We start from the raw sequence: 21,172 nt of genomic DNA, 5'->3' as shown, positions 1-21,172 counted from the left end.
TGATCATTTATCTTTTTCGTTGGGCTACTTACAGCTACCATCTACCCTTTAATCAAAGTTTTTCTCCGTGGTTTACTCGTAGCATTTTACTTTATCTTTGCATGTATTTCTGTGAAGGTTTGTTTTAAACATTATAATGACCTCAACACTGTGGGTACACCAACACCAAACTCAAAAGAGGAAAATCAAAATTCCCCGAAACCTTCCAAGAATACAAAGAAGGCTGTGTTGTTTTTTCCCCCTCCTAGTGCTCTCACAATATATGTCAACTCTGGCCCAGCAGTTGCCATAGCAGTGGCCACATTGTTCTTCAGAACACATCTCAAAACCTGATCCTGGACTGGTTTTAAGCCACTGAATCTCAATAGGCCACAATTTGTATGGATCCAGAGCAATGTATGTGTTGTAATCATTCCTTAATTATATGTTCTCAGGTCTACAAATGCAATCTATTTTCAGTTTCTTGAAAACAATATAATTGTGCTCATGGTTCACAAATTTAACTGACAACAACTTTGAAATACAATAATCAATGGGCAATGGAATAACATGATTATTTCTGAGTGCACACTTTCCATTTCAATTTAATTATTTATTATTTAACTAATTTGTAACTTTAGACACATGAATATTAAAGATAACTCAAAGCAAGTGTTGAATTAGCACCTTAAATGACATGATGGAATTTCAATTCATATGAAGTAGATCAACAGAAACAGGTCTTTTACAGTTTGCACTATTTTGTTGCCAACAGGTCGTTTACTGGGAAGATGACACAAAGCCTGACAGTGTCGGAAAAGTGCGCATATCTGGAAACTACACACTAGTTAACATCACTGGGCTGAAAGCAAACACAGTTTACTACCTCTCTGTGGCTGCTTTCAACACAGCTGGCCCTGGGCCACAGTTGGCGCCCATCAACACCACCACAAAGAAACCACGTGAGTCTGTCCCACAGGGGAACTTGTTTTTTTCAAATGGTTGTCCTGCGTGAAATTAGTCATCCCCTATTAAGTCAAATTTGTATTGTCAGTATGAGAAGAACGGCATTTCTTTCGTTTTGTTGATAAGGCTGTGGAAAATTGTTCTAACAAGAGAGCTTTCAGTTTACCTTAACAAAAAGAAAACCAACAGAAAAACAGATACATCCAAGGTTGAGTGGAAAAAAGTAGTGTTTGAGTAGGCTATATGAATATACATTTGAGATATGCTGCCAGAGACCATGCAATGTTGCAATGTTTTTCTTAAATTAGTTGTGTTTTCTCACTTGGCCAGATTTCAAAATGTGCCTTGTGTCATAAGCATTTTTGAACTGTGTTTTCTTATTGTGTTTTGATCTCTCAGGGCCACCTTAGAATTAATAACTTTATAAGATGAGATAAGATAATCCTTTATTTGTCCCACAATGGGGACATTTACATTGTTACAGCAGCAAAGAGCAAAGAAGGGTCCTTATAGGGTGCCTTGCTGCAGCTCTTTCTAATTGTAACACTTAAGTCGAGCAGACATTCTATTAATTGTTCTACAAACTGAACCAGCATTAGAAAAGCTATTTTTAGCATATATTTAACTGAGTCTTTTTCTATAGCTCCTGATCGGGCCCCACTCAACATACAATGGACCATGATTGGCTCCACACTCACGTTGCACTGGGATCCCGTAGTAGCTTCGGAGACGGAGTCAAAGGTCACTGGATATTTGGTAGGTCCCAATTTGCTGCACCCACATATATCTTCAAAATGAAGAATGGCGTTTCTTGGATAACGAACCTTTTTTTGCATCACCCTCCGCTGCTTCAGGTGCTGCTCAAGAGACATCGCTACAATGACATCAACACCATCTTGACCGACAAAACCACTGTGGAGCTCAACCTCTCTGCAAATGACAACTATCTCATTCAGATCAAGGTCATGAGTGATGGTGGTGAAGGCGTGGGCAGTGAACCTATCCACATTCAGAAATTGAGTGAGTTCAATGTTGTTTTTAAGTCTTTGTACCATTTCCTTTTGGTAATTGATAACACTTTGGACCTGATTCCCTAAGAATGGATTGCAGACACTTTTTGACTCGAGGTCTAATTCACAAATGATTTTGGGCACAAACATGCCCTTAAAGATGTCCTGTGCAGTTTTCTGTTGTTTTGCATCTAAACGTGGAGAGAAGTATATACTCCTCCACTCTGCGTGGAGCTGCACTCTCATGCTGAAGCAGCACCATTTTGTTGGCATACTGATAATGAGCTGGGAAGGAAGGGGAAACTTTTCAAGTTCATTGAGAGACCAGACTAAAAAAAATAGTGTATGGCTTTTATCATTCCAACAGTTTCTTCCTTGTTTGTATCAAGAGGAAAAAACAACACTTGCATTTTCGACAAGCTTAACAGCTCCATAGTGTCTCCACAAATTTGGAAGAAGTGTTGCCGCTGACATCCCCGGAGTACGACGGAGGATTAGGGCTATGTTAATTTTTTTTATTTTGAGATTAAAGTCGTAAATTTACGAGAATAAAGTCATAAATTTACAAGAATAATCTCGGAAAGTAACGACTTTATTCTTGTAAATTTACGACTTTAATCTCTAAAAAGAAAAAAAGTTTTAGCGTGGCCCTAATCCTCCGTCGTACAGGAGTGATTTTACCCCTGGTTATATTAATAATAGTCATGTCAAAGTAATTTACTTTACTGACATAAAAAGAAATCTGAAGTCACACAGAGGTGAGCTTGTCTTCCTGATCACTGGAAAGTTTGAAGGACATCTCTTATAAATATTTTAACACAGTTATAACCTAGCCTCAAGAGATGGTCATTTTTCCATTCTAACTGCGCTGGATAGTGGCCAGTGGGAATTAGACATTTTTTTGCAATGAGGCCAATTTGCATCAAAAGAGGCAACGTGCATAAACATCACCTGCTCACAGAGACGTTTGCTCTGCAGCACAGTTAGTGGTGCATTTAACCCTTAACCTGTAGTATGTGAAATAGACAAGTGTCTGTTTGATTCATTTGCACAGGTTAAGCAACACAAAATACAAATTTGACTTTAGATCACCCATTTCACCCCTGATAAAAGCAACCGCTTTTATTTAAAATGTGTGAAAATTGTCATCAATCTCTGCCATTGGGTTATTATTCCCTGCTGACTTGCTGAATAATGCTGTAGAATAGTAAGCAGCTCTGTGCTATCGTTTAACATCTGGGCAAAAATTTTGAGGCAGCTCAATTTGCAGCTCTGCCCCTTGATGTGATGTGAACTTTGTCTGATAAATCTGACTTTCAAGCAAGTCATAATGTAGACATTTAAAACTATCAGAGTTATCTATGATTTGTGATGTCTTGTCAGAAACGTATCATGTGTTTCCAGGTTTTACTCTCTTGATTCTTCAGAGTTTCTTAGATGTTTTTTTTTTTTATTGCAGGTATGGGAGCGCGGGGCTCAGGAGCGATCCGCATCAGCCCATGGTGCCTCTCTTCAGTCCTCATCAGTGCACTGCACTTCTCCATCTGGTGATGATGTCTAATCAGAGCCTACAGAGAGCCCTCCCTCCCCACTATCCCCTCAGTCAGCCTGTTCTTTGTTAACCGTCAACTGGACTGGCACGAGGCCCGGGCTACAGATTCAGGGCTGGGAAAGACTGAAAAGGACTGAACTCTGCAGAACTCTTACAACATGACCATGTTATTTTCTTTTCAATCATCATATAGAGATGTGACGATATGTATGCATGATACTTTTTTTTTTTCACCATTTTACCAGGGTCATTAGTGCCACTGGCTCAAGGTTTTACTTTAGTTATGATGTCCACATGAGTTATCTATTTTGGTATCATATGAGATACCACTGCCTTAAAACCCATTTTAGTCCATACCAAAGTAGGTGACAGAGGCTGCTTGCATTAAAAATGTTTTCTTTTTTTCGAGAAAGGGAACTCAAAAGAATGAATCTTCTAAAAGTCAACTTCCCAGCTGGTGATATGCCTATAGTCAATGGTTGCATCAATGTTTAATTGTCTTTAAACTAAACCAGTTCCATTTATAAAACATAAAGTGGAATCCACACTTATCTACACAACTTTTTGCAAAAAGAGAAATCCCATTTGGGGCTTAAAAGTTGAAAAAGCTTGCATCAGAAATGCATAACATATTAATCAACTCGAAACTCAGATATTTCCAAAACTGATATTACATCTACTTGGGAGCCACAGGCTACATAACTTTAGGCTTCTCAGTACTGTGGTTGTTCTTGGCCTTCTATCTCATCCTACCATAAATAATGCATATTACACACCACATTCTTGGTCTAAAAAGAGAGCAGGCAATCTAGAGAATTGAGACATTTGGTTTTTACCAAGTCAAACAGATCCCATGTTTAATGTTGGTCTTTAGATACATATCTCATATTACTAAACATGCAAAGTCACCACCCCTGATGACCAGCAGGCCTACTGCACAATGACCTAAAGAATAACAGTGCCTTCACTAGAGCTCACACCACCCCTTTTTCCTTTCCTTTCCTTTCCCTATAGCTTAAGAGGAGATGAGACATTGTTTTCTTTTTTAATACATCAGACAGGGGTTATAAGAAACTTCAAATGTAGAGAAGGAGGTCAAAGACAGAAAGGCAAAGGGGGAAAGGGTCAGAAAGGGTTGGAAGCTTTAGGAAAGCTGTATGTGTATATATATATTTTCATCTGTGGCATATTTTTCAGCTACAAGGCATCAAAATGATTGATGCTAAAACCACGGTGGTGGAGCCCCTGACATGAAATTGAGTGAAATGAATGACTGTCACTTTACTCCAACCCAATTACCATCAATTTGAAACATACCACAATGATGAAGAGTTACAAAAGAACACTGCTACTCTGCTGAAGGAGCTACTTTTTGCTCTTTTATCGTGCGACTGAGTCTTTCGAAGCCACCTGAGTAAGAGTTGAGGTGTGATCACTGCGGTCCTGTAGATGTGGAAGTATACAGTCAGCTGAAATGCTACACATAACTGTGCCTTTGATGAACATGGGGCTGGGTAGGTCATACGCTTTGGAAGCTGTCATTGTCTGTATTTTTGCACTGCCTGCTCCCCTCCCCTGCTACCCCAAAGTCGAATGAAAGCACAACGACTTGATGCAAGGTGACTGCGTGTCCTCACTTACATCTGAACAGGTGTGCAGACCCCAGAGGCCTCATAAAAAGTCCAAACAGCCGACATAAGAACATAATAAGGCTGTCCTATGTGCTGCTCTTTTACTGGTTTCATAAAGCTCTGTGCTTGTTGATTAGACTGCTGCAGACAAGTCAATGGGATATTGATTTTCCTGTCCCATTATTACAGCTGTCACCATATAGCTGCTTGATTGACTAATGACGATGTTCTTATTGGACTTGTTTTGTTGGATTATAGTCAATGATGTTTCAGATGTCCTTCACTGCTATGACCTTCAAATCCAATCTTTTTCTGATGTTTGCCTAAACGAGAAATCCCACTTCAGCGGCTCACATATGTTTATTTCTATGTAATTTAAATTGTATCGGTACATGGTGACTTTTGGATTACAGCACTGACCTACCGTTGATTCTTTGAGTTGTATATCAAACTGTACTGTAGCATAAAAGCTCAGTCACACCAGCAATTAGAATAAATGAATTGCTAAATCAGTTTGTTTAACTGCTGTAGTTAGCGGATCACGTATATGGAAAAGAAAATCCATGTCAAATTTTGCATTGAGAACAATTCATTTGATTTTTGTTGCTGTCTTGCCATTGCTTACCTGTGAAGGAACTGAAGAAGCCAAAATTAGGCAAGCTGGCATAGTTTATTTGCTTTGTTGCATTCACCACTTTAACTGTATCCTTCCTTGAAGTCCCACAACCTGCATAAAATAGAGACGACATGTTTTTAGGCAAATGATGTGTCCAGCTTTGATCCTCTTAAACTTTTAATTAACTCAAACTAAGTGACCTGTTATTAATCAAGTCAACGACGGTGATAACACACTTCTGTATTGATTGAAAAAAATGTCCTTCAATCCTGAGAACGAAATGACTTACGTTATTATGTTACCACAAGCCTCTAGCAAAGTTTGTTTCACAAAGATATGCAGATGAAAATCCTTTTGCCACTTTCTGGTGTGACCAAGCCTCAGAGCAGTGTATGCAAATACTTGAACAAAGTGATGTTAGTATATCTGTTAATATCCAAATAAGGTAACCTTAAAGCCAGATGTCAGACTCATAGGCTATTAAGTAAAAGTGCTTCAATGTGTGGTAGTTTCTCAGAGCTTTCTTGTTATTACACAATAGTGATTTAGCTTAATGTTTCTTACTTCTGGTCATGATAATATAAAAAAACAAACCTATTGTTTTTTTGCCTTGTGCTTCAATAAAATTTAAAGTACGATCTAAAGGACATGATTGGGGCCACCAGCTGAAATGGTTTAGATATATTGATACCAGAACAAAACATATCTATTAATATTCACAAGGTGAGTCTTTTTTTATTGCTTTCTGTGTTATGTTGTTATTAGAAAGGAGTGTACCTGGAACAGTGTAAATAGCTTGCATATATTTTTAAACCATAGCCATCAAAGGCCAACCTTATTGCTCTTATATAGTGTGTTCTCCTACCTTAATACTGGTGTATTAATCAATGATCTCTGTGAGATACTGACATGTAGAATGGTATTTTCATATTGAAAAGTAACTGTTTTGTGTTCTATACTAATGTGCATGTTAATCATTGTTTATGAATTTGTGTTGGGTTTTTCTAAGCTATACCTTAATAAAAATGGTTATTCCAGCCAGCCAGCCATTTGTCTGCAATTGCAAAAATCACACTAACAACATTCATCCATTGCAAATTAGCTTATCTTAAACTCTTATCATTACTGAGGCCCTTTAGTAAGATTTATTTCATATGATTACCATTTGTTTATTATGTGTTTTACATTGTGCTTTTTCCTGAATAAAGTTTTATCATAAAATGATCACTGATACACAGATCATAGGGCTAATATCAAAGAGGCAAATGAGCATACCGCACATAAAGGGGGGTGTTACTTTTCTAAAAATCATGATGTTTTCCAAAAACTATTCAAATTAAAATTACTTAATTGCGTCTGAAAGTTTTCAAATTTGTGTAAAACCCTGTGATTTGAGGGAAACTGTGGGTATTCCGTTTCAGAAGGGGAGGTCACTCAAACTCGAGAAAGATAAAGGGTAAGGCTAACTCCAACCCGTTCCAGAGGGAGAGGTTACTTTATCCCTGAGTCAGTTACTATGGTAACTGTGAACCATTCAGTCCGTATCACGCACGTGTTAGTGAAGATTCACCGTTTGTCTGAATAAAAATCCAGGTTGTTTTAATATATGTTAGGGTGGCAATACTACAGCGTATAAGACTAATTTTTTTTATCAAACATGGCATGTCCTTTACTCGAGCCTCGGTATGAAGGGGCTGCATTAGGCTACTCCGCTGGGAATTAGAGCCTACATTAACATCGGGAGATGTTAATTTAATTAGTTAATTAATCAACTAAACGGGATAAAGGTGAGAGGACATTTAGCCTATGTGTGTGAATACAGAATTATGTTGGGGATAAAGTTAATGCACATTCAAATAGACTCTGAATGAAGTTAACTTTAAATCTATATGAACCTATCATGTTCTTATATTTTATTTTGAGCTGTTTGCTTTTATTCAGCTGGATTGCATCTTCTGTATTCTATATCTATAGGTTTAATACCATTCCACCAGTTTTGACCTGCAATATTATAATTCTGATTAAATATTAAATTAGTAGACTTTACGCGCTGAATCATGCAGCTGTTTTCTCTTACACCACTTCATTCTCCGTCGCAGCGGTGTTACTTTTTTTCCCTTCCTAAAACCTGTTTATATTCGCCGTAGCCTGTGGCCACATGAAGATATTGATGTATTTCGAGATGGTTAAAGTACGACAATTTATTTTTTGTCACCTGTTGCCATGGTGAATCGTAGAATCAGGGCTCCATTCATGGTGGCTTTTTATCGTCGTGGTGCACGCTCTGAACACCAAGTGAACCTACTCAGAGTTGACTTAACAAATTTTAAATCTGCTGATCTGGAACCGAAATCTCAGAGTTTCCCACCTGAGAGTAAATCAACTCAGAGCTCAGGGTTAGACTGAGGGTTTGTTGAACCTTCATTTAGAAACGGGGCCCAGTTCAGCAGAGATGTTATATAAAATGGTGTACTTCTAATAATTGATTTATAGATATAGACATAAATGTGATTATAACGTCTCTGTGCCTGCTGATGAGTGACGAGTCTCATAGGCCTGCCTATAGATGGTATCGCCATAATCAATCATAAAGGCTGCTTCAACGATCTACAATCAAGAGGGAAGTTAGCTTTGTTTCTGTACAGAAGCCCATGTTTCTGTCTTAAGTTTGCCTGTGAGATTTTCAATATGATGCTTAAAAGTAAATGATTCGTCCAGCCAAACGCCAAGATATTAATACACTCTGACCCTTTAAATACTGTTGCCTTGAGTGTGGATAATTGTTAAAATCAATATATGTGGCTTTGGTCAAGATAATGTACTTGGTTTTGCTGGATTTAAGGACTAGTCTTAAGCTGATAAATGTCTTCTGAAGAGTATTACAAGCAAATTGTAGTTTCTCTACAGCAAGTTGTGCAGAGTCAGCAGAACAATGTAATACAATGATGTCTGCCTATAGATGAATGTTACAGTTTGTGATAGACCAAACAACATTGTAAATATAGATTGTAAATAAGATAGGGCCCAGAACTGACCCCAGTGGAACGTTAATGACAGAAACTCCAAATGAATATTTCCAACCGTAATCGTAATTTTTATTTGATTATTTACCACTGATTCCAAGATTTTTGACAGACAGGGCAATTTTGATATTGGTTGGTTATTATAAGGATCACCATTGTCCCCGCCCTATACACTGTATCAGTCCATATCTGCAGTTGCGATGTTATTATATGATTTAGATATCTGCATCAGCGGAATTTGCAATAACTTGTTAAGGCTCATCACTGGGAAAGTCTACTCGAATAAAAAGTTATCTTAAGTTTATATAGGACCCTATCTTACATCTGGTGCAAAGCATTTTGGCACACGGTGCACATGTAAATGATATTTTCCACCCAATGCAGTTGTCGTTTTCTTGCCCAGCGCCCATGTTGTGTAAATAGAAACTGAACTTTAGCCTATTTAGCGCAATCGGGCGTTAATTTACAGGCAACTCTAGGATGTAGAATAAGGATTTGGAAATGATAGTCTTCTGGTCTCTTCAAAGAAATCTGCCATTGTGCTAACTGCATTAAAAACATGTAAATGACAAATTAATGTATACTCTGCATTTAAGTGACAAAGAGATCAAAGAGCAGGCTGGCTGACATCTCAACATCTTTTTTTCTTTCATGGTTACATCTAAGAATTGAATAGTCCCAGTTTCCCTCGATGCAAATTTATTCAGAAGGATTAGCTGGAATATTGAGTTAATTAAAAAATATAAAGCAGTTATCTTAACACAGTCTGTCTCCCATCCACTGACATACAAGAAAAAAGCTAAGTTGAATTAGATTCAGAAATTTTAGGCTAAAGTTGTGGTATATAGATGAGCCACATCTTGACAAGACGCAGGGGAAGAAGAGCTAATTTCATCACATTTTTGGTTTTCATATACTGTAGATTAAATTAGATATTGGGCGTTAAAGCCTTCAAACTTAACAGCATGAGTGGATCTTGATAGTATTAGGCAGAGTCAGGCTTGTACAAATAGTCTGTAGCCATGCCAGCAGCGATGTGAGCAGCTCTTTGGGGCAGCTAACAGCTGTGCTGTTTTTCAGCTAAAGGCAAACCTCAGCATGCGGATGTGTTCACACTGATTATGTTAACGTGCTGATAACTGAAGGACAGAGGGCATTATTTAACAAATGCATAGAATTAGTTCAGCCTGTGTCTTATTAACTTCCTGCAGCTCTAAACTCAAGCTAAAGCAGCAGGCTGATGAGCTTGCTGGGAGCAACAGCGAATGAGTCCTTAAAATCATAAAAACACGAATTCAAGAATTTTTGAACAATACTGCTGTCTTCAAAGCAGTGCTCTAAAAGTCCAGCAATAGTTGGAATTGTTGAAATATTTTCAATTATGTATAAGTAGAAAGCCTATTTATTACAGAAAAATGCTTTAAGCAGTGTTGTTCAATGCCAGGAAAATAAGTAATCATGTGAAGAAAATACTAAAAAAAACTTTGTTTGCAAGAGAGGATAGTGTGTTACAATGTGGAAATTGTTATAAACCTACTTACTGTGCCTCTATTTTTTTAGTATTACAAATATATTGTCAATAAGTATGACACAGATTTGGGCGTATATTTAGAATTGTTTTAACTGTACTGTATGAAAGTGTTTAAAAATAGTACAAGTGTGAGACAATGCAAAACAAAGCTTAGGAGATAGGAGACAGTAAAGACATTTTCAAGATACTTCGACAAAAATCTAGGAAAGAAAAGAAACAAGGTAACAAACAAACAAAAGGATGAAGGTTTGGGTAGTGTTTAGATGACAGGGTTTGGGGCTGCAGGAGTTTTAGGCTCGGAGCTCCACTGCTGGTGATAAAAGGTGGCGCTGTGAGGGGTTTGATGGGATGATTGCTTTGGTTTCAGGGCCAAAAATAGCAGCCCCAAAACCCTTGGAGAGGACTTGCCACCGCAAGTCCTACCTTTATACCTTAATAAACCCAGACAGTTTTAGGTGTACACATGTAGGTATAGGGCCACCAGACTAGAGGAAGGTGCCTCCCAACAACAGCACATGCATGTTCTCTGTTTTTAGTATCATTCTTCTGTTAACATATTGTGTTGTCTTGACCCTCCCTCCTGGACATCTTAAATTGTCGTCAAAAACTAGAAGAGGCAATGGAGATAGCAGTCTGTGTTAAGGGGTTGATCCTGTATGGTTCCTGGTTGGTCAGACGGGAGGGAGTATGCAGGTGACAATATGTGTGAGAGAGAGAATAAATGTTGAAAATAAAAAATGTATCTTTATTACATTTGTGCCTGTAGTCTTTTCTATGAACTTGCCAAATTGTATTTAGCTTAATGTCCTGTGACTAATAGTTCTATTGCCAGTTAAATTGTGCTGCAGTGCATGGCAGCAAATGAATCCAGTACATGGACCTTGTGGTTGACATTGATAGATGATCTTCCTCATGTGTCTTTTTTTTCTATACCATAAAGTATGAGTTTTCAATTAAAACAACTTGAAAGGCTTCTGTCCAGTCTCAGATTAAAAATGCTTTCATATTAAATCCTACCCTGTATCCATGCAAAATAGGGCTGAAACTAACTTTAACTAAATTATAGATGATAATGAACACATTATATTTTCAGCCTAGCGTGGAAGTCAGGTTGCAAATTTAGAGCCTTGAAAGTATTAACCATGTTAGCATGTCCTTTTTTAATATGCCCGTAAATCCAATTAAATGTTATATAAAATGTCATAACAGAAGAAAGCTGTATTTTTAGATAAAATTGACCCAACAAATCTTGCCATTTAAAAAACTGTTGTTAAAGAAAGTTTACATTTTTATCATTGATTTACGTCAATAATTACACATTCTTTTGTAGGTTTTTATTCTTTATTTCCAAAATCAATGGGAGAACAATTGTTCATTTAGAGATTTGATTAGATTTGAAGTTGAAGGAAATTTGCCATACCTTACCTTTCGGTGACAATTTTAAGCAATAACATTTATAAAGTACCGATTTGTTTCATTGTTTTCAGCAGTTCAACAGCATACTTGCTCAGCAATTGATCTAACACAAAGACTTGACCTTCAGTCGAAATAAGTGATCAAGCTGTATATGTATTTTCAGGCCACTTGTTCTCAATACACGAAGCACAAGCAAAGAACAAAAATGTATTTTCAAACTGTTCTGCAAAGCAAACCATGTCTCTGTGCTCCAGTGCTGTTTGCCCCTATTTTACTTTGTTCTTGACTCTTTTCTTTACTTCAGATCAGCTCATTTCCAGCTTTTTCAATCATTCTCCTTTATAAATTATACAATTAAATGTTTCTTAATGAAATCCGATATGATCAATTGTTATTTTCTTGTTCTGAGTTATGGTGGATGAATTATCTATTGAAAAACATGGGTGTGTTTTCATAAAATACTCACGGCTTGCAGTATGTGATGAATATGTGCAGGTGTCCTCTTTAGTCATCAGTTAAAGTGTTTTGTCAGGTGCGCCATCACCGACTCTATTTTCATAATCAAATATCATCACATCATTATGTTTAGACTCAACATGATTGAATGATTCATAAAGCATTTAACCGTGTGTTATGCAGTTGACTAATATTATGTAAACTTGTGACTGTACAGCTTGTAACCGTGTGCGTGCAAACATGCATCATAAGTGCGCTCTGGTAATAATAAAAAGTAGCACTACACCCCTGCATATGGAGCACAGAATTTAGACTTTAGACCAGGGTTCAGGTTTTCTTAAGTGCAATTGTTTTCTGCGTCCTCCTGATAGCAAGAGTTCCAGCTTTGCACCTGACCAAACCTCATTTTAAGACAAACACACCTCTGGGCACTAGCGGGAGTTAACGCTGTGCGTTAAAATGACTGCGTCAGGTGTGAAATAGGAAAGACATTAGTGCTGCAAGCCAAAACGCTTTGCGGGAGCCTCATTAGGGCCCTTTATGTCTGTATCCCTCTTAATGTATATTTTGGTGTCTATGTGCATTAGTTTAATCTAATTTTGTATTTAATCAACAGGTGCACATGTGTAAATTGTGCAACATGCCCACAGAACAAGAAAATACGCTGCAGAGACACAGCACTGCATGAACAATGCTCTTAGGTGTTTTTTTAAAGGTCACTTATCCTTCTAAATTTCTTTGGAAATTAGAATGAATCAGCTGCAGAATCCATCCATATTCATGGTAAGTCATACTGGTCTTCAGCCTGTTTGTCTGAACAAGTTCTTACATGATTACAGAATGCATTACAGAATGCAATGAACATTTAAAGAGTTGACTACGGGCCTTTACAGCTTTGAGGTTTAGTGCAGTAAGTATCTCTATTATGCAGTCAATGCATGATTTGATTTGTCAAATAATAATATTCCCATGACTGTTGAGACTTATGATAGTAAATATGGTTAAAGTGTTTTACTTATTGCATTGCATATCCTGCATATTTATTTATTGCATCATTTGTTATGGCTTGACTGAGGACTCTGCGCACTGATGCTTTTTACACTACTTAAGTTCCTAATGGACATGTAAAGTTCTTTGAATTGAATTGAAAAGGTAACAGACTGTAGGTCACTTGCACAGACTCCAAGTAAATAAAACACTTTTTTGTACATCACAAAAATGAGTCCTCTTAGTCTTAACATAGCAAAGAGGTGATAAGATTTATATTATAAGATATATAGAAGTCATAGGCCTAGGTGTTTTCTATTGTGTAGATCATAATGAGACTCATTTTAGAGCTCAAACTTGCCTGATTTTGCTTTAAGATCAGATCTATGAATGAGAAAACCCTAAAACTAAATCTTGAACATACCTGCACAGTTCCTCCATTGCACATTTTGTGTTTTTATATTGCATTATATATTTTCTAATAGCCTTTATATACTGTCAAACAGTGCTCTGCTGATTTATATTTCCTTGTTAATTGTTTTGCTCCAAAACACCAAATCAAATTCCTTGTATGTGTAAATGTACATGGCCATAAACACCGCTTCTGATTCTTTAACAAGTTTGACTGCATCTAGCACTTGTCTTACTAAGTTGATCTCTAGGTGGAAGACAACCGGAAGACAATTTAAAGAACTTGGACTTATCTAACACTTGTCTAATCTTTTTCTTAGCTGAGATCTCAAAATGAGACATCTGCAAGACAACTAAAAGAATTTATAGCTAAATGTTGCTTAGTACTTATGCTGGATTAATGTTCGGTCTTTACAAACAAAGATTGTTTGAATGATTGATGATTTGTTTTCAGATCCAGCTACATTCGATGTGAAGAACTCCTGTCAGTCATAGCTTTGTCAAATAACACTGCAATGTGTTGTCATGTGCATTTGCATGAGAAAAACAATAACATTTTATTTTTAGAGCGTGAGAATTAATGCACATTCACAAAATAAAACTGCTATGAAAGGCAACACACAGTACCTACCCGTAGTGCCAATATCATGTGATGTGGAGGCAGGGAGAGTGGATCATTAATCTAATTTATAGCATTGTGGCTCTCATGAGAGTTTGACACAAGGCTTCCGTAATCAGACGCCAGATTCACAAGTCAGGACCTGGATTTAGTGAGGCCTGTCGGGTCAGGAGAATGTGAATTAATGTTCAATGTTCTTCGACAGTGCTGAGCCGGTGGCTTCATCTGTTCTGACAGGCTCTTGACTGTGTGTGATGATGAGCGACAGCTCCGGGTTGGTGCTCGACACAGGCTCTTCAGCTGACAATGTGAATTATGGAGACCCAAAGGAGCAAGAGCATGCATCAGCAGACCCCCACCCTATTAATCCTTCAACCGTGGTTTCACCGCAGAGACCCTAGACATACCTCAGCACATGACCCGCATGCTGCAACGACTGGCTCGAACATGATGGAAGCAGTGGACCCAAATGCAGTGTTGACCTCTGTGTCGGCTTCTTGCATTTCTCTTAAATCTCTAAACGATTCTTCAATAGATTCTTTACGGAAAGGGAATGTACCAAATGCCGGAAGTGATAGCTCAAAAACCTTTCTACCAGACTGGAGCAGCAGCATTTTCATACGTTGCTGCTGTGCTCCTAAATCTAGCTGAGCTCTGAATTCAGACATGGCCTGTCTATTAGAATGGCTTAATCAGCACAATCCCTGCCATGCAAAGAGACTTCATCCCAAGGTACCAACCCCCACTCTTCCCCACCTCAAGTACTTTCTAATAGCTATCTACTTGATGTGTGAGAAGCACAGCTTGTGGTAGACCACAAAGCATTGAATCATTGTTCGCTGATAGAACAGCCAACACAGTGAGTCCATCTCCAGAGTGCCAGCATTGACTGCAGATGAGACAGTGTGTCTATGCTGATCAATTTCATTACAGGCAGATATAAAGTCATTGGCCATCACTTATCAAATGTACGTACGGCAGAAAAATGGGTGTATGGTCATTTCCACGCAAAGTTCGGCACTTATCAATTTGATGTGAGCGGAGGGTACGCTCAAATCCCACGCCAGGTCTGTGTCGGATAATAATTAGATCATACAATAACAGTGCTTGTTAAGATGGATAAATAGATGTTCACAGGTTTACCATTATATAAGATATGGCATCTAAAATGTATTTTATATTACGCTCCACCTCAAACGATCTCTGTAGGCTACATTGCTTTTTAAATAATGTTGAGCAGCACGAGCTGTCAGGTGATTTCTATAGTTGTGTGTTTTATTTGATGAATTTTTGTTTGTTTAATCGATTAACTTTAAACATTAAAGATTAGAGAGGCTGCTTTCAGTAAATACATGTTAAACGTTCATGCACACAGGAATATCACTGCAGAAAATACTGAGACAAATTAAAACTAAAAACATTTACTTTAAAAGGACAGAAAACCTTTTAGCAACTTTTAGCCTCTGAAATATGAACTATTTAGGGAAACAGAACTGTCATGATTTGTTCTGTTTAGTTTTTCACAGTTTAGATGGTTTTTATCTTTTAGCTCTCATTCTTAGATAAAGATAAAGATAAACTTTATTGATCCCCCGTGGGGGAAATTTGTGATTTCTTCTTCTTGTTTATTTCTTCCCTGGTGTTTCCCTCTATGTTCTAGTGTTTCTTAATTTTTCATTCTACAGTGTCTTCAGTGTTTCATGTATTTATTTTGTAGTTGTCCTTAGTGTTTCTTGTATTGTATTCCTTCCTCTGTGTGTTTCCCTCCAGTGTGATTGCCCTCATTGTCTTCACCTTCCTTGTTTTCCCACAACCTTGACAAGAACATCAACATTAGATCATAACTAATCGGTATGTCCGGAGATTTAAATAATAAATACGCTGATGTGCCACATGCGTAATTGCGCACAGCAGACGCACATAGGCCAGAGACTACATGTGAATTTATAACAAATAAAGAAAAGGGGCTGTAAGACGGAGTCAGGACCTTCTTGTGTTAAATTATTATGTTTGGAAAGAAGGCTAATCGGATGAGAGGTGCACATTTCACAGCGTTTGATCAAAAATTTTATTCATGTGATGCATGACAGTTCAGGTTTCTCTTCTCTTTTAAAGTCTCATAAATGGTGATTTGCCGGTGCAGCCGACATTATCTGACACAGATGCAGGTTCGCCTGTACCACTTGTGCCTGATATTGAGGCTGAACCGATGAAAGAAGCCATTCGCTCCACGATCTGGGATTATTTCAGGTGGGGTACGGCTGGCGTACCCCACCTGCAACGCTAGGCTACATTGTAGTGATCGTTTGTGACCAGGTTTTTTAAACTAAAGGTATAGAAAAAAAATTATATTATAGCCTATAGTGTGTACGTTACATATCATAAATCCGCTGGAGTTTTTTTAATATTTAAAACCATTGCTGAGATTTCCATGCAGGCGCATTTCTTCTGAAGCTCGCTAAGCCTACATTTCAGGCTGCCAAACAACACAATGTTATTCCTCTTTACTTTTCTGTTATGGTGACACTCAGGTCATATCTCGTTTCTCTTCTTTGCCGTATTATGTGTCGCCATGCCGTAAACTCTGGGGGCGAGGACAGCTGAGCCGTGAATAAATGGGGGCGTGGTATTTAAATGACGATCGTTTCCAGCCGCAACACCCGGTCTTGCGTACACTGTGATCAGCCAGATACGCACGTTTCATAGGTCCCACATGGACCCTGTCGTACGATGGTTTCTACACCCAAATCTGTGCTGGTTTCTGCACCAGATTGATAAGTGAGGGCCAATGTGTTTACTGAAGAGAATGTCAATTTTACTGATTCCTGTTTCCAAGGTTTCATTTCATATTCTTTGAGCCGTAACAGGTCAGGTTTATCAACAAGTAGTATTGGGGGGATTTTGGTTCATGACTAAATGACATTTAGTAGAGACAGGGTTACATCTAGTATAAGGACGAAATGTCACCGCCATGTGACGTTGCATCTTCAATCTGAATGTCGCGGAGGCATAATGAGGGGATGAAGTCACCCCCCCCCCTTCATTGCCTTTGAAGCTACTAACATATGGATTGTCTATTACAAAATCAGTATGTGAGCTGGTTGCATTATGTTGTTTTATTAAATGGATTCCACATTTACACAAATAAATGGATCCCTCTAAATAGTTTTGTGATAGGCTGCCATTACTCTGGAATCTAGTTTCAATTTTTACGATGGTCAGGGATTATTGATCTTGTTTTATTTTACGTAAAAGAGACAATACTGAGATTAATTAAGCCAATAATTGAACAGTGACTTCTGTTAAATTTGTGTTTCGTACTATATGTTTGTGTCTTGTAAGGGAAATTTTGGCAAACTTCATGTTGTGTTTTTAACGATTTCCTGGACTGTCCCCCTGTGACTTAAGGCCCTGACACACCAAGCAGACGGCAAAGAACTAGTGGCGATGGAGGCTGCCTGTGGAATCACCTCACTTCGCCTTATGTCTTGGCCAAAAAGTTGCACTAGAACACACCGCAAAGACTACAGCTGACGGCCAACCACCACGTAAGTTATGCGCATGCGTGAGAGGCAATAACTCTCCATGCAACCAGGCGGCGGTAGTCTGAAATCGTCATTCCAAAAAGAGGAAAGCGGAAAAGGACGAGGAAGAATGCGGATAAATAAACCGCTGTTGTGATACGAGAAGACAATCTTCTCACTGCTGTCGCTCAACACTCGTAATATAGGTACTTCTAATCGAGATTAATGTCTGATAAAAAGTTGAAAATGGCACTGCCGTTGTCAGCAGTCTCCTTAGTGTGTCAGGGCCTTTAGTCTTACCAACTGGTAATTACCATCTTTAAGAAAGGTGTGATTATCTTTAATTTAACTCTTCAGGTAGTGTAGTGTTTTTCATCTTTTTTTAAAGCTTTTATTTTTGGGCTTTTTGTTCCTTTATTTTAAAGCCAGGGAAGCAGATACAGTCAGAAATCAGTAGGAGAGTGTGCTTTTTGCTTTAATCCTTGCTTCTGTGAAGTCTGTTCCTGTGTACCTCTCTCATCACTCCTCAGATCTCCCTCCTCACTCCTCCAAGCGGCTTTCAGAGCTTTGGGACGCTCCTTAACATAACAGGTCGGAAAATACTTCTGGTTCGATCGAGTAGAGAGGAGCGAAGAGAGATAATTTAAAAGACATGGGATGTATCCAGAGTTGCTTTAAAGGCAGGGTGTCATTTTAACATATTTTCACATCATTATCCAACTCAGTTTTTTTTTTCTGTTGTTTTGATGGGATCCCCATGGTGGAGGAAACAACAAAGTGTGTTTTTAATGTGATATTTCTGTAAAACTTAATTAAAGGTGAAAGTCTGCCCTTCAAACACTGCTTGAATGTTTAATTTCAAATTCATTATGGTGGTGTGATGAGAAAAACGCAATGAAAAATGACACAATTTAATTTCTTAAAGATGGCAATATACCATTGCATAAATGTATTACAAGCTTTGCAAATTAGTAGCTGTATCTGGGAGTTGTGTTGGCATTGCAGTTGGTGATTTACCATCTGTTACATTAAATACTCTACTGAGTCTAATCTGTGTTGGAGACTTAATTATACTGTCTGTCCTGTGTAGACAGATCAAATTCGAACTGCTGATTTGTAAAATGGAAGTATACATATTATAGGAAGTAAACAGTAATTTATAAACTTGGTATGGTGCTGAGTCCTGATGGAAACAAGTGCTGGGAGGAGTACAGTAAGTGTCTGAGCCTCAGTGATTTTTAGTGATATTAGTGTTGAATATGACCTCATTGAGTCTGGAAGAAACTGCCTGTGAAGGATAGCTTATATCCTGCTGGAAGATTCAAATGCAAACTAACACACAGGTATAAGTAGAGTACACCAGTATGACTCATAACTGGTGTGTTCAATTTAGTTTTAATTCATTCAGTATTGCCTACGTTTTCAGTAGCACAGCATTGTGCTGTGTTTCACGATGCTCTATTTATCTTGTTTTAATGTGTTTACAATGAGAGTAGAATTGTTCAAAATTCTTGTGGTGGTGTGGACCGTAGGTTACCAAAACCTAGCCTACATATAGTCTATTGGTAACATTTTTCTAAACATTGTCACAACCAGCTCGAAAACCGTGACAAATGAGCGGAGGAGACCAGGAGTTACGTTTAAACAACACAAGTTTATTCACTTGACACAAACTCCAAAATGATACAAGCAAAAGGGAACAGCCTCTCTCCCCAATCTCTTCCTCCAAGTCTTTCCCCAAGGAGGATGTGGAAACAGTTTATATGTGGAGGGAGAACACCGGGCCCAGGTGTTCTCAATCCAGCATCAGCCACGCCCACTCCAACCTGGAAAAGAAAACAACAAAACAAGGAACAGGCTGGGTCGTCACAACATGAAAACATGTTGTGTAGGCAACTTTTTAAAACTCTCGACAAATATAAACTAAAACAACTTGACAAAGACTGCGATAATGTTTTCAGTTTGAAACCTTACCTTTATCCTATTAAAGATGAGTATCACCTTCTCCCAATGAGCCCTTAAATTCATGTATCAACACACATCTAACACAGTTGTATAGACAAATCCTTACAGCTGGTTTGTAGGTGCTGCCATCTTGTGGTGGTGGCCATTACGGTGGAGGCATCTCCGTATCTGCCGCTACCTTTTTATTGTGATAGCAGCTTTTATAGCTGGATTAAAAACATCAGACAGCTGCTGATGTAGGAACCATCTGACATAATAGGCTATAATGACATGCTGATTAATATTTATATCAAATAACATTATAATGTTATTGTATCTGCATTTAATCGTTACATTAGTTGCATTGTGAAATACATTTCTATAGATAGCCTTATCATTTATCACTTTTTTGCTAAAGCAGCTAGTCTGGAATAATTACATTAATTACATTATGCTCTCTAGACGAACATTAAAGGAGATCATTTCATGAATCACCTGGTGATGGATATTAAGCACCACCTACTGATCACTCAAAGAGGACAGAAATGTCTTATAATTAAGGCTGCCAATATAATGTGCTAATTTCGATTAATTAATTATTCGGTACAAGGTTAGGTGAATCTAGAACCTTCTGGACTAACCTTCTCATTCCAGGATAATAGGGTGGATCATATGCCATAACACTACGATGGAAAACTGAATCCCAGTGAGACATTGAAGGAGATATTGCCTTGTCTTTGAGAAACATACTCAAGTCTTCGTCCTCAACCACTTCTTGGCTTTTCTTCAACTTAATCCCTTCAAACTCCTTCCAGTGACTCAAGCAATCCTGATCAGTCAAAGGCTCTCGCCGTTGATGCTTCATGCTCAGAAACGGCGCTTTCTCTTTGTCAATGTCCATATCTGGCCAGGCATTGCTGTTCTTCTTTCCAAAAGAAGTGATATAGATGCCACAGAACATAGCATAAACTTGCTTAACGACGACGGTGTCTAGAACTTTTGCTGCATGCATTTGTTCCCTAGCTTTCTGAGCAGCTTTGATTGCACTGAGATGAGGGTGGCCCAATAATCAATATGAGCACATGTATTAGGTGGTCTAACAGAGAATAACTCCTCAGAGGAAGGGGTCATTTTATGGTTAACAACCCTGGGTATGGTATCAAGGCTCAGCCGAGATTCGATTACATCAGTGATCATGAGCTCGCGGTCCAACCTCAAGACACAGAACACCGGAGTGATAATAACCCAGTGAATCTCCGTATCTGTCGACAGTTTCTTGCACTTGAGATTCCCCACTACCTTGATACACTCTTGATGGTACTGTAGTCCTTGATTGGACTTCTGTTGTAACCTTCTGAGCTCACGCCTGATGCCTTCCCAGGTTATAAAAGGGTTAAGCGGGATCCATGTGGCATTGCCCATCGCACTTTGCATCAGCAAAAACTTTTCTCAGTTTCTCTTTTATTTCCATCCAGACTGCACTGGTGATCTGGTCTCCCTTCAATCC

The 21,172-nt window shown here is 38.3% G+C and overlaps 1 protein-coding gene across 1 annotated transcript in view; it reads left to right on the top strand.

The window, feature by feature from the left end:
* Positions 1-6,791, top strand: part of cntn3b (contactin 3b) — a 45,536-nt gene extending 38,745 nt beyond the window's left edge. The window contains exons 20-23 of the mRNA XM_020632735.3: positions 755-941; positions 1,589-1,701; positions 1,800-1,965; positions 3,415-6,791. Coding sequence (XP_020488391.1) covers positions 755-941; positions 1,589-1,701; positions 1,800-1,965; positions 3,415-3,506 — 558 coding nt within the window. The 3' untranslated portion in view covers positions 3,507-6,791. The remainder of the gene's footprint in view (positions 1-754; positions 942-1,588; positions 1,702-1,799; positions 1,966-3,414) is intronic.
* The last annotated feature ends 14,381 nt before the right edge of the window (positions 6,792-21,172 follow it).

This window comes from Labrus bergylta, chromosome 5 (assembly GCF_963930695.1).
Source record: "Labrus bergylta chromosome 5, fLabBer1.1, whole genome shotgun sequence".
Lineage (NCBI taxonomy): Eukaryota > Metazoa > Chordata > Actinopteri > Labriformes > Labridae > Labrus > Labrus bergylta.
Note: the sequence above shows the minus strand (reverse complement) of the source record. Positions and strands in the feature narration are given on the sequence as shown.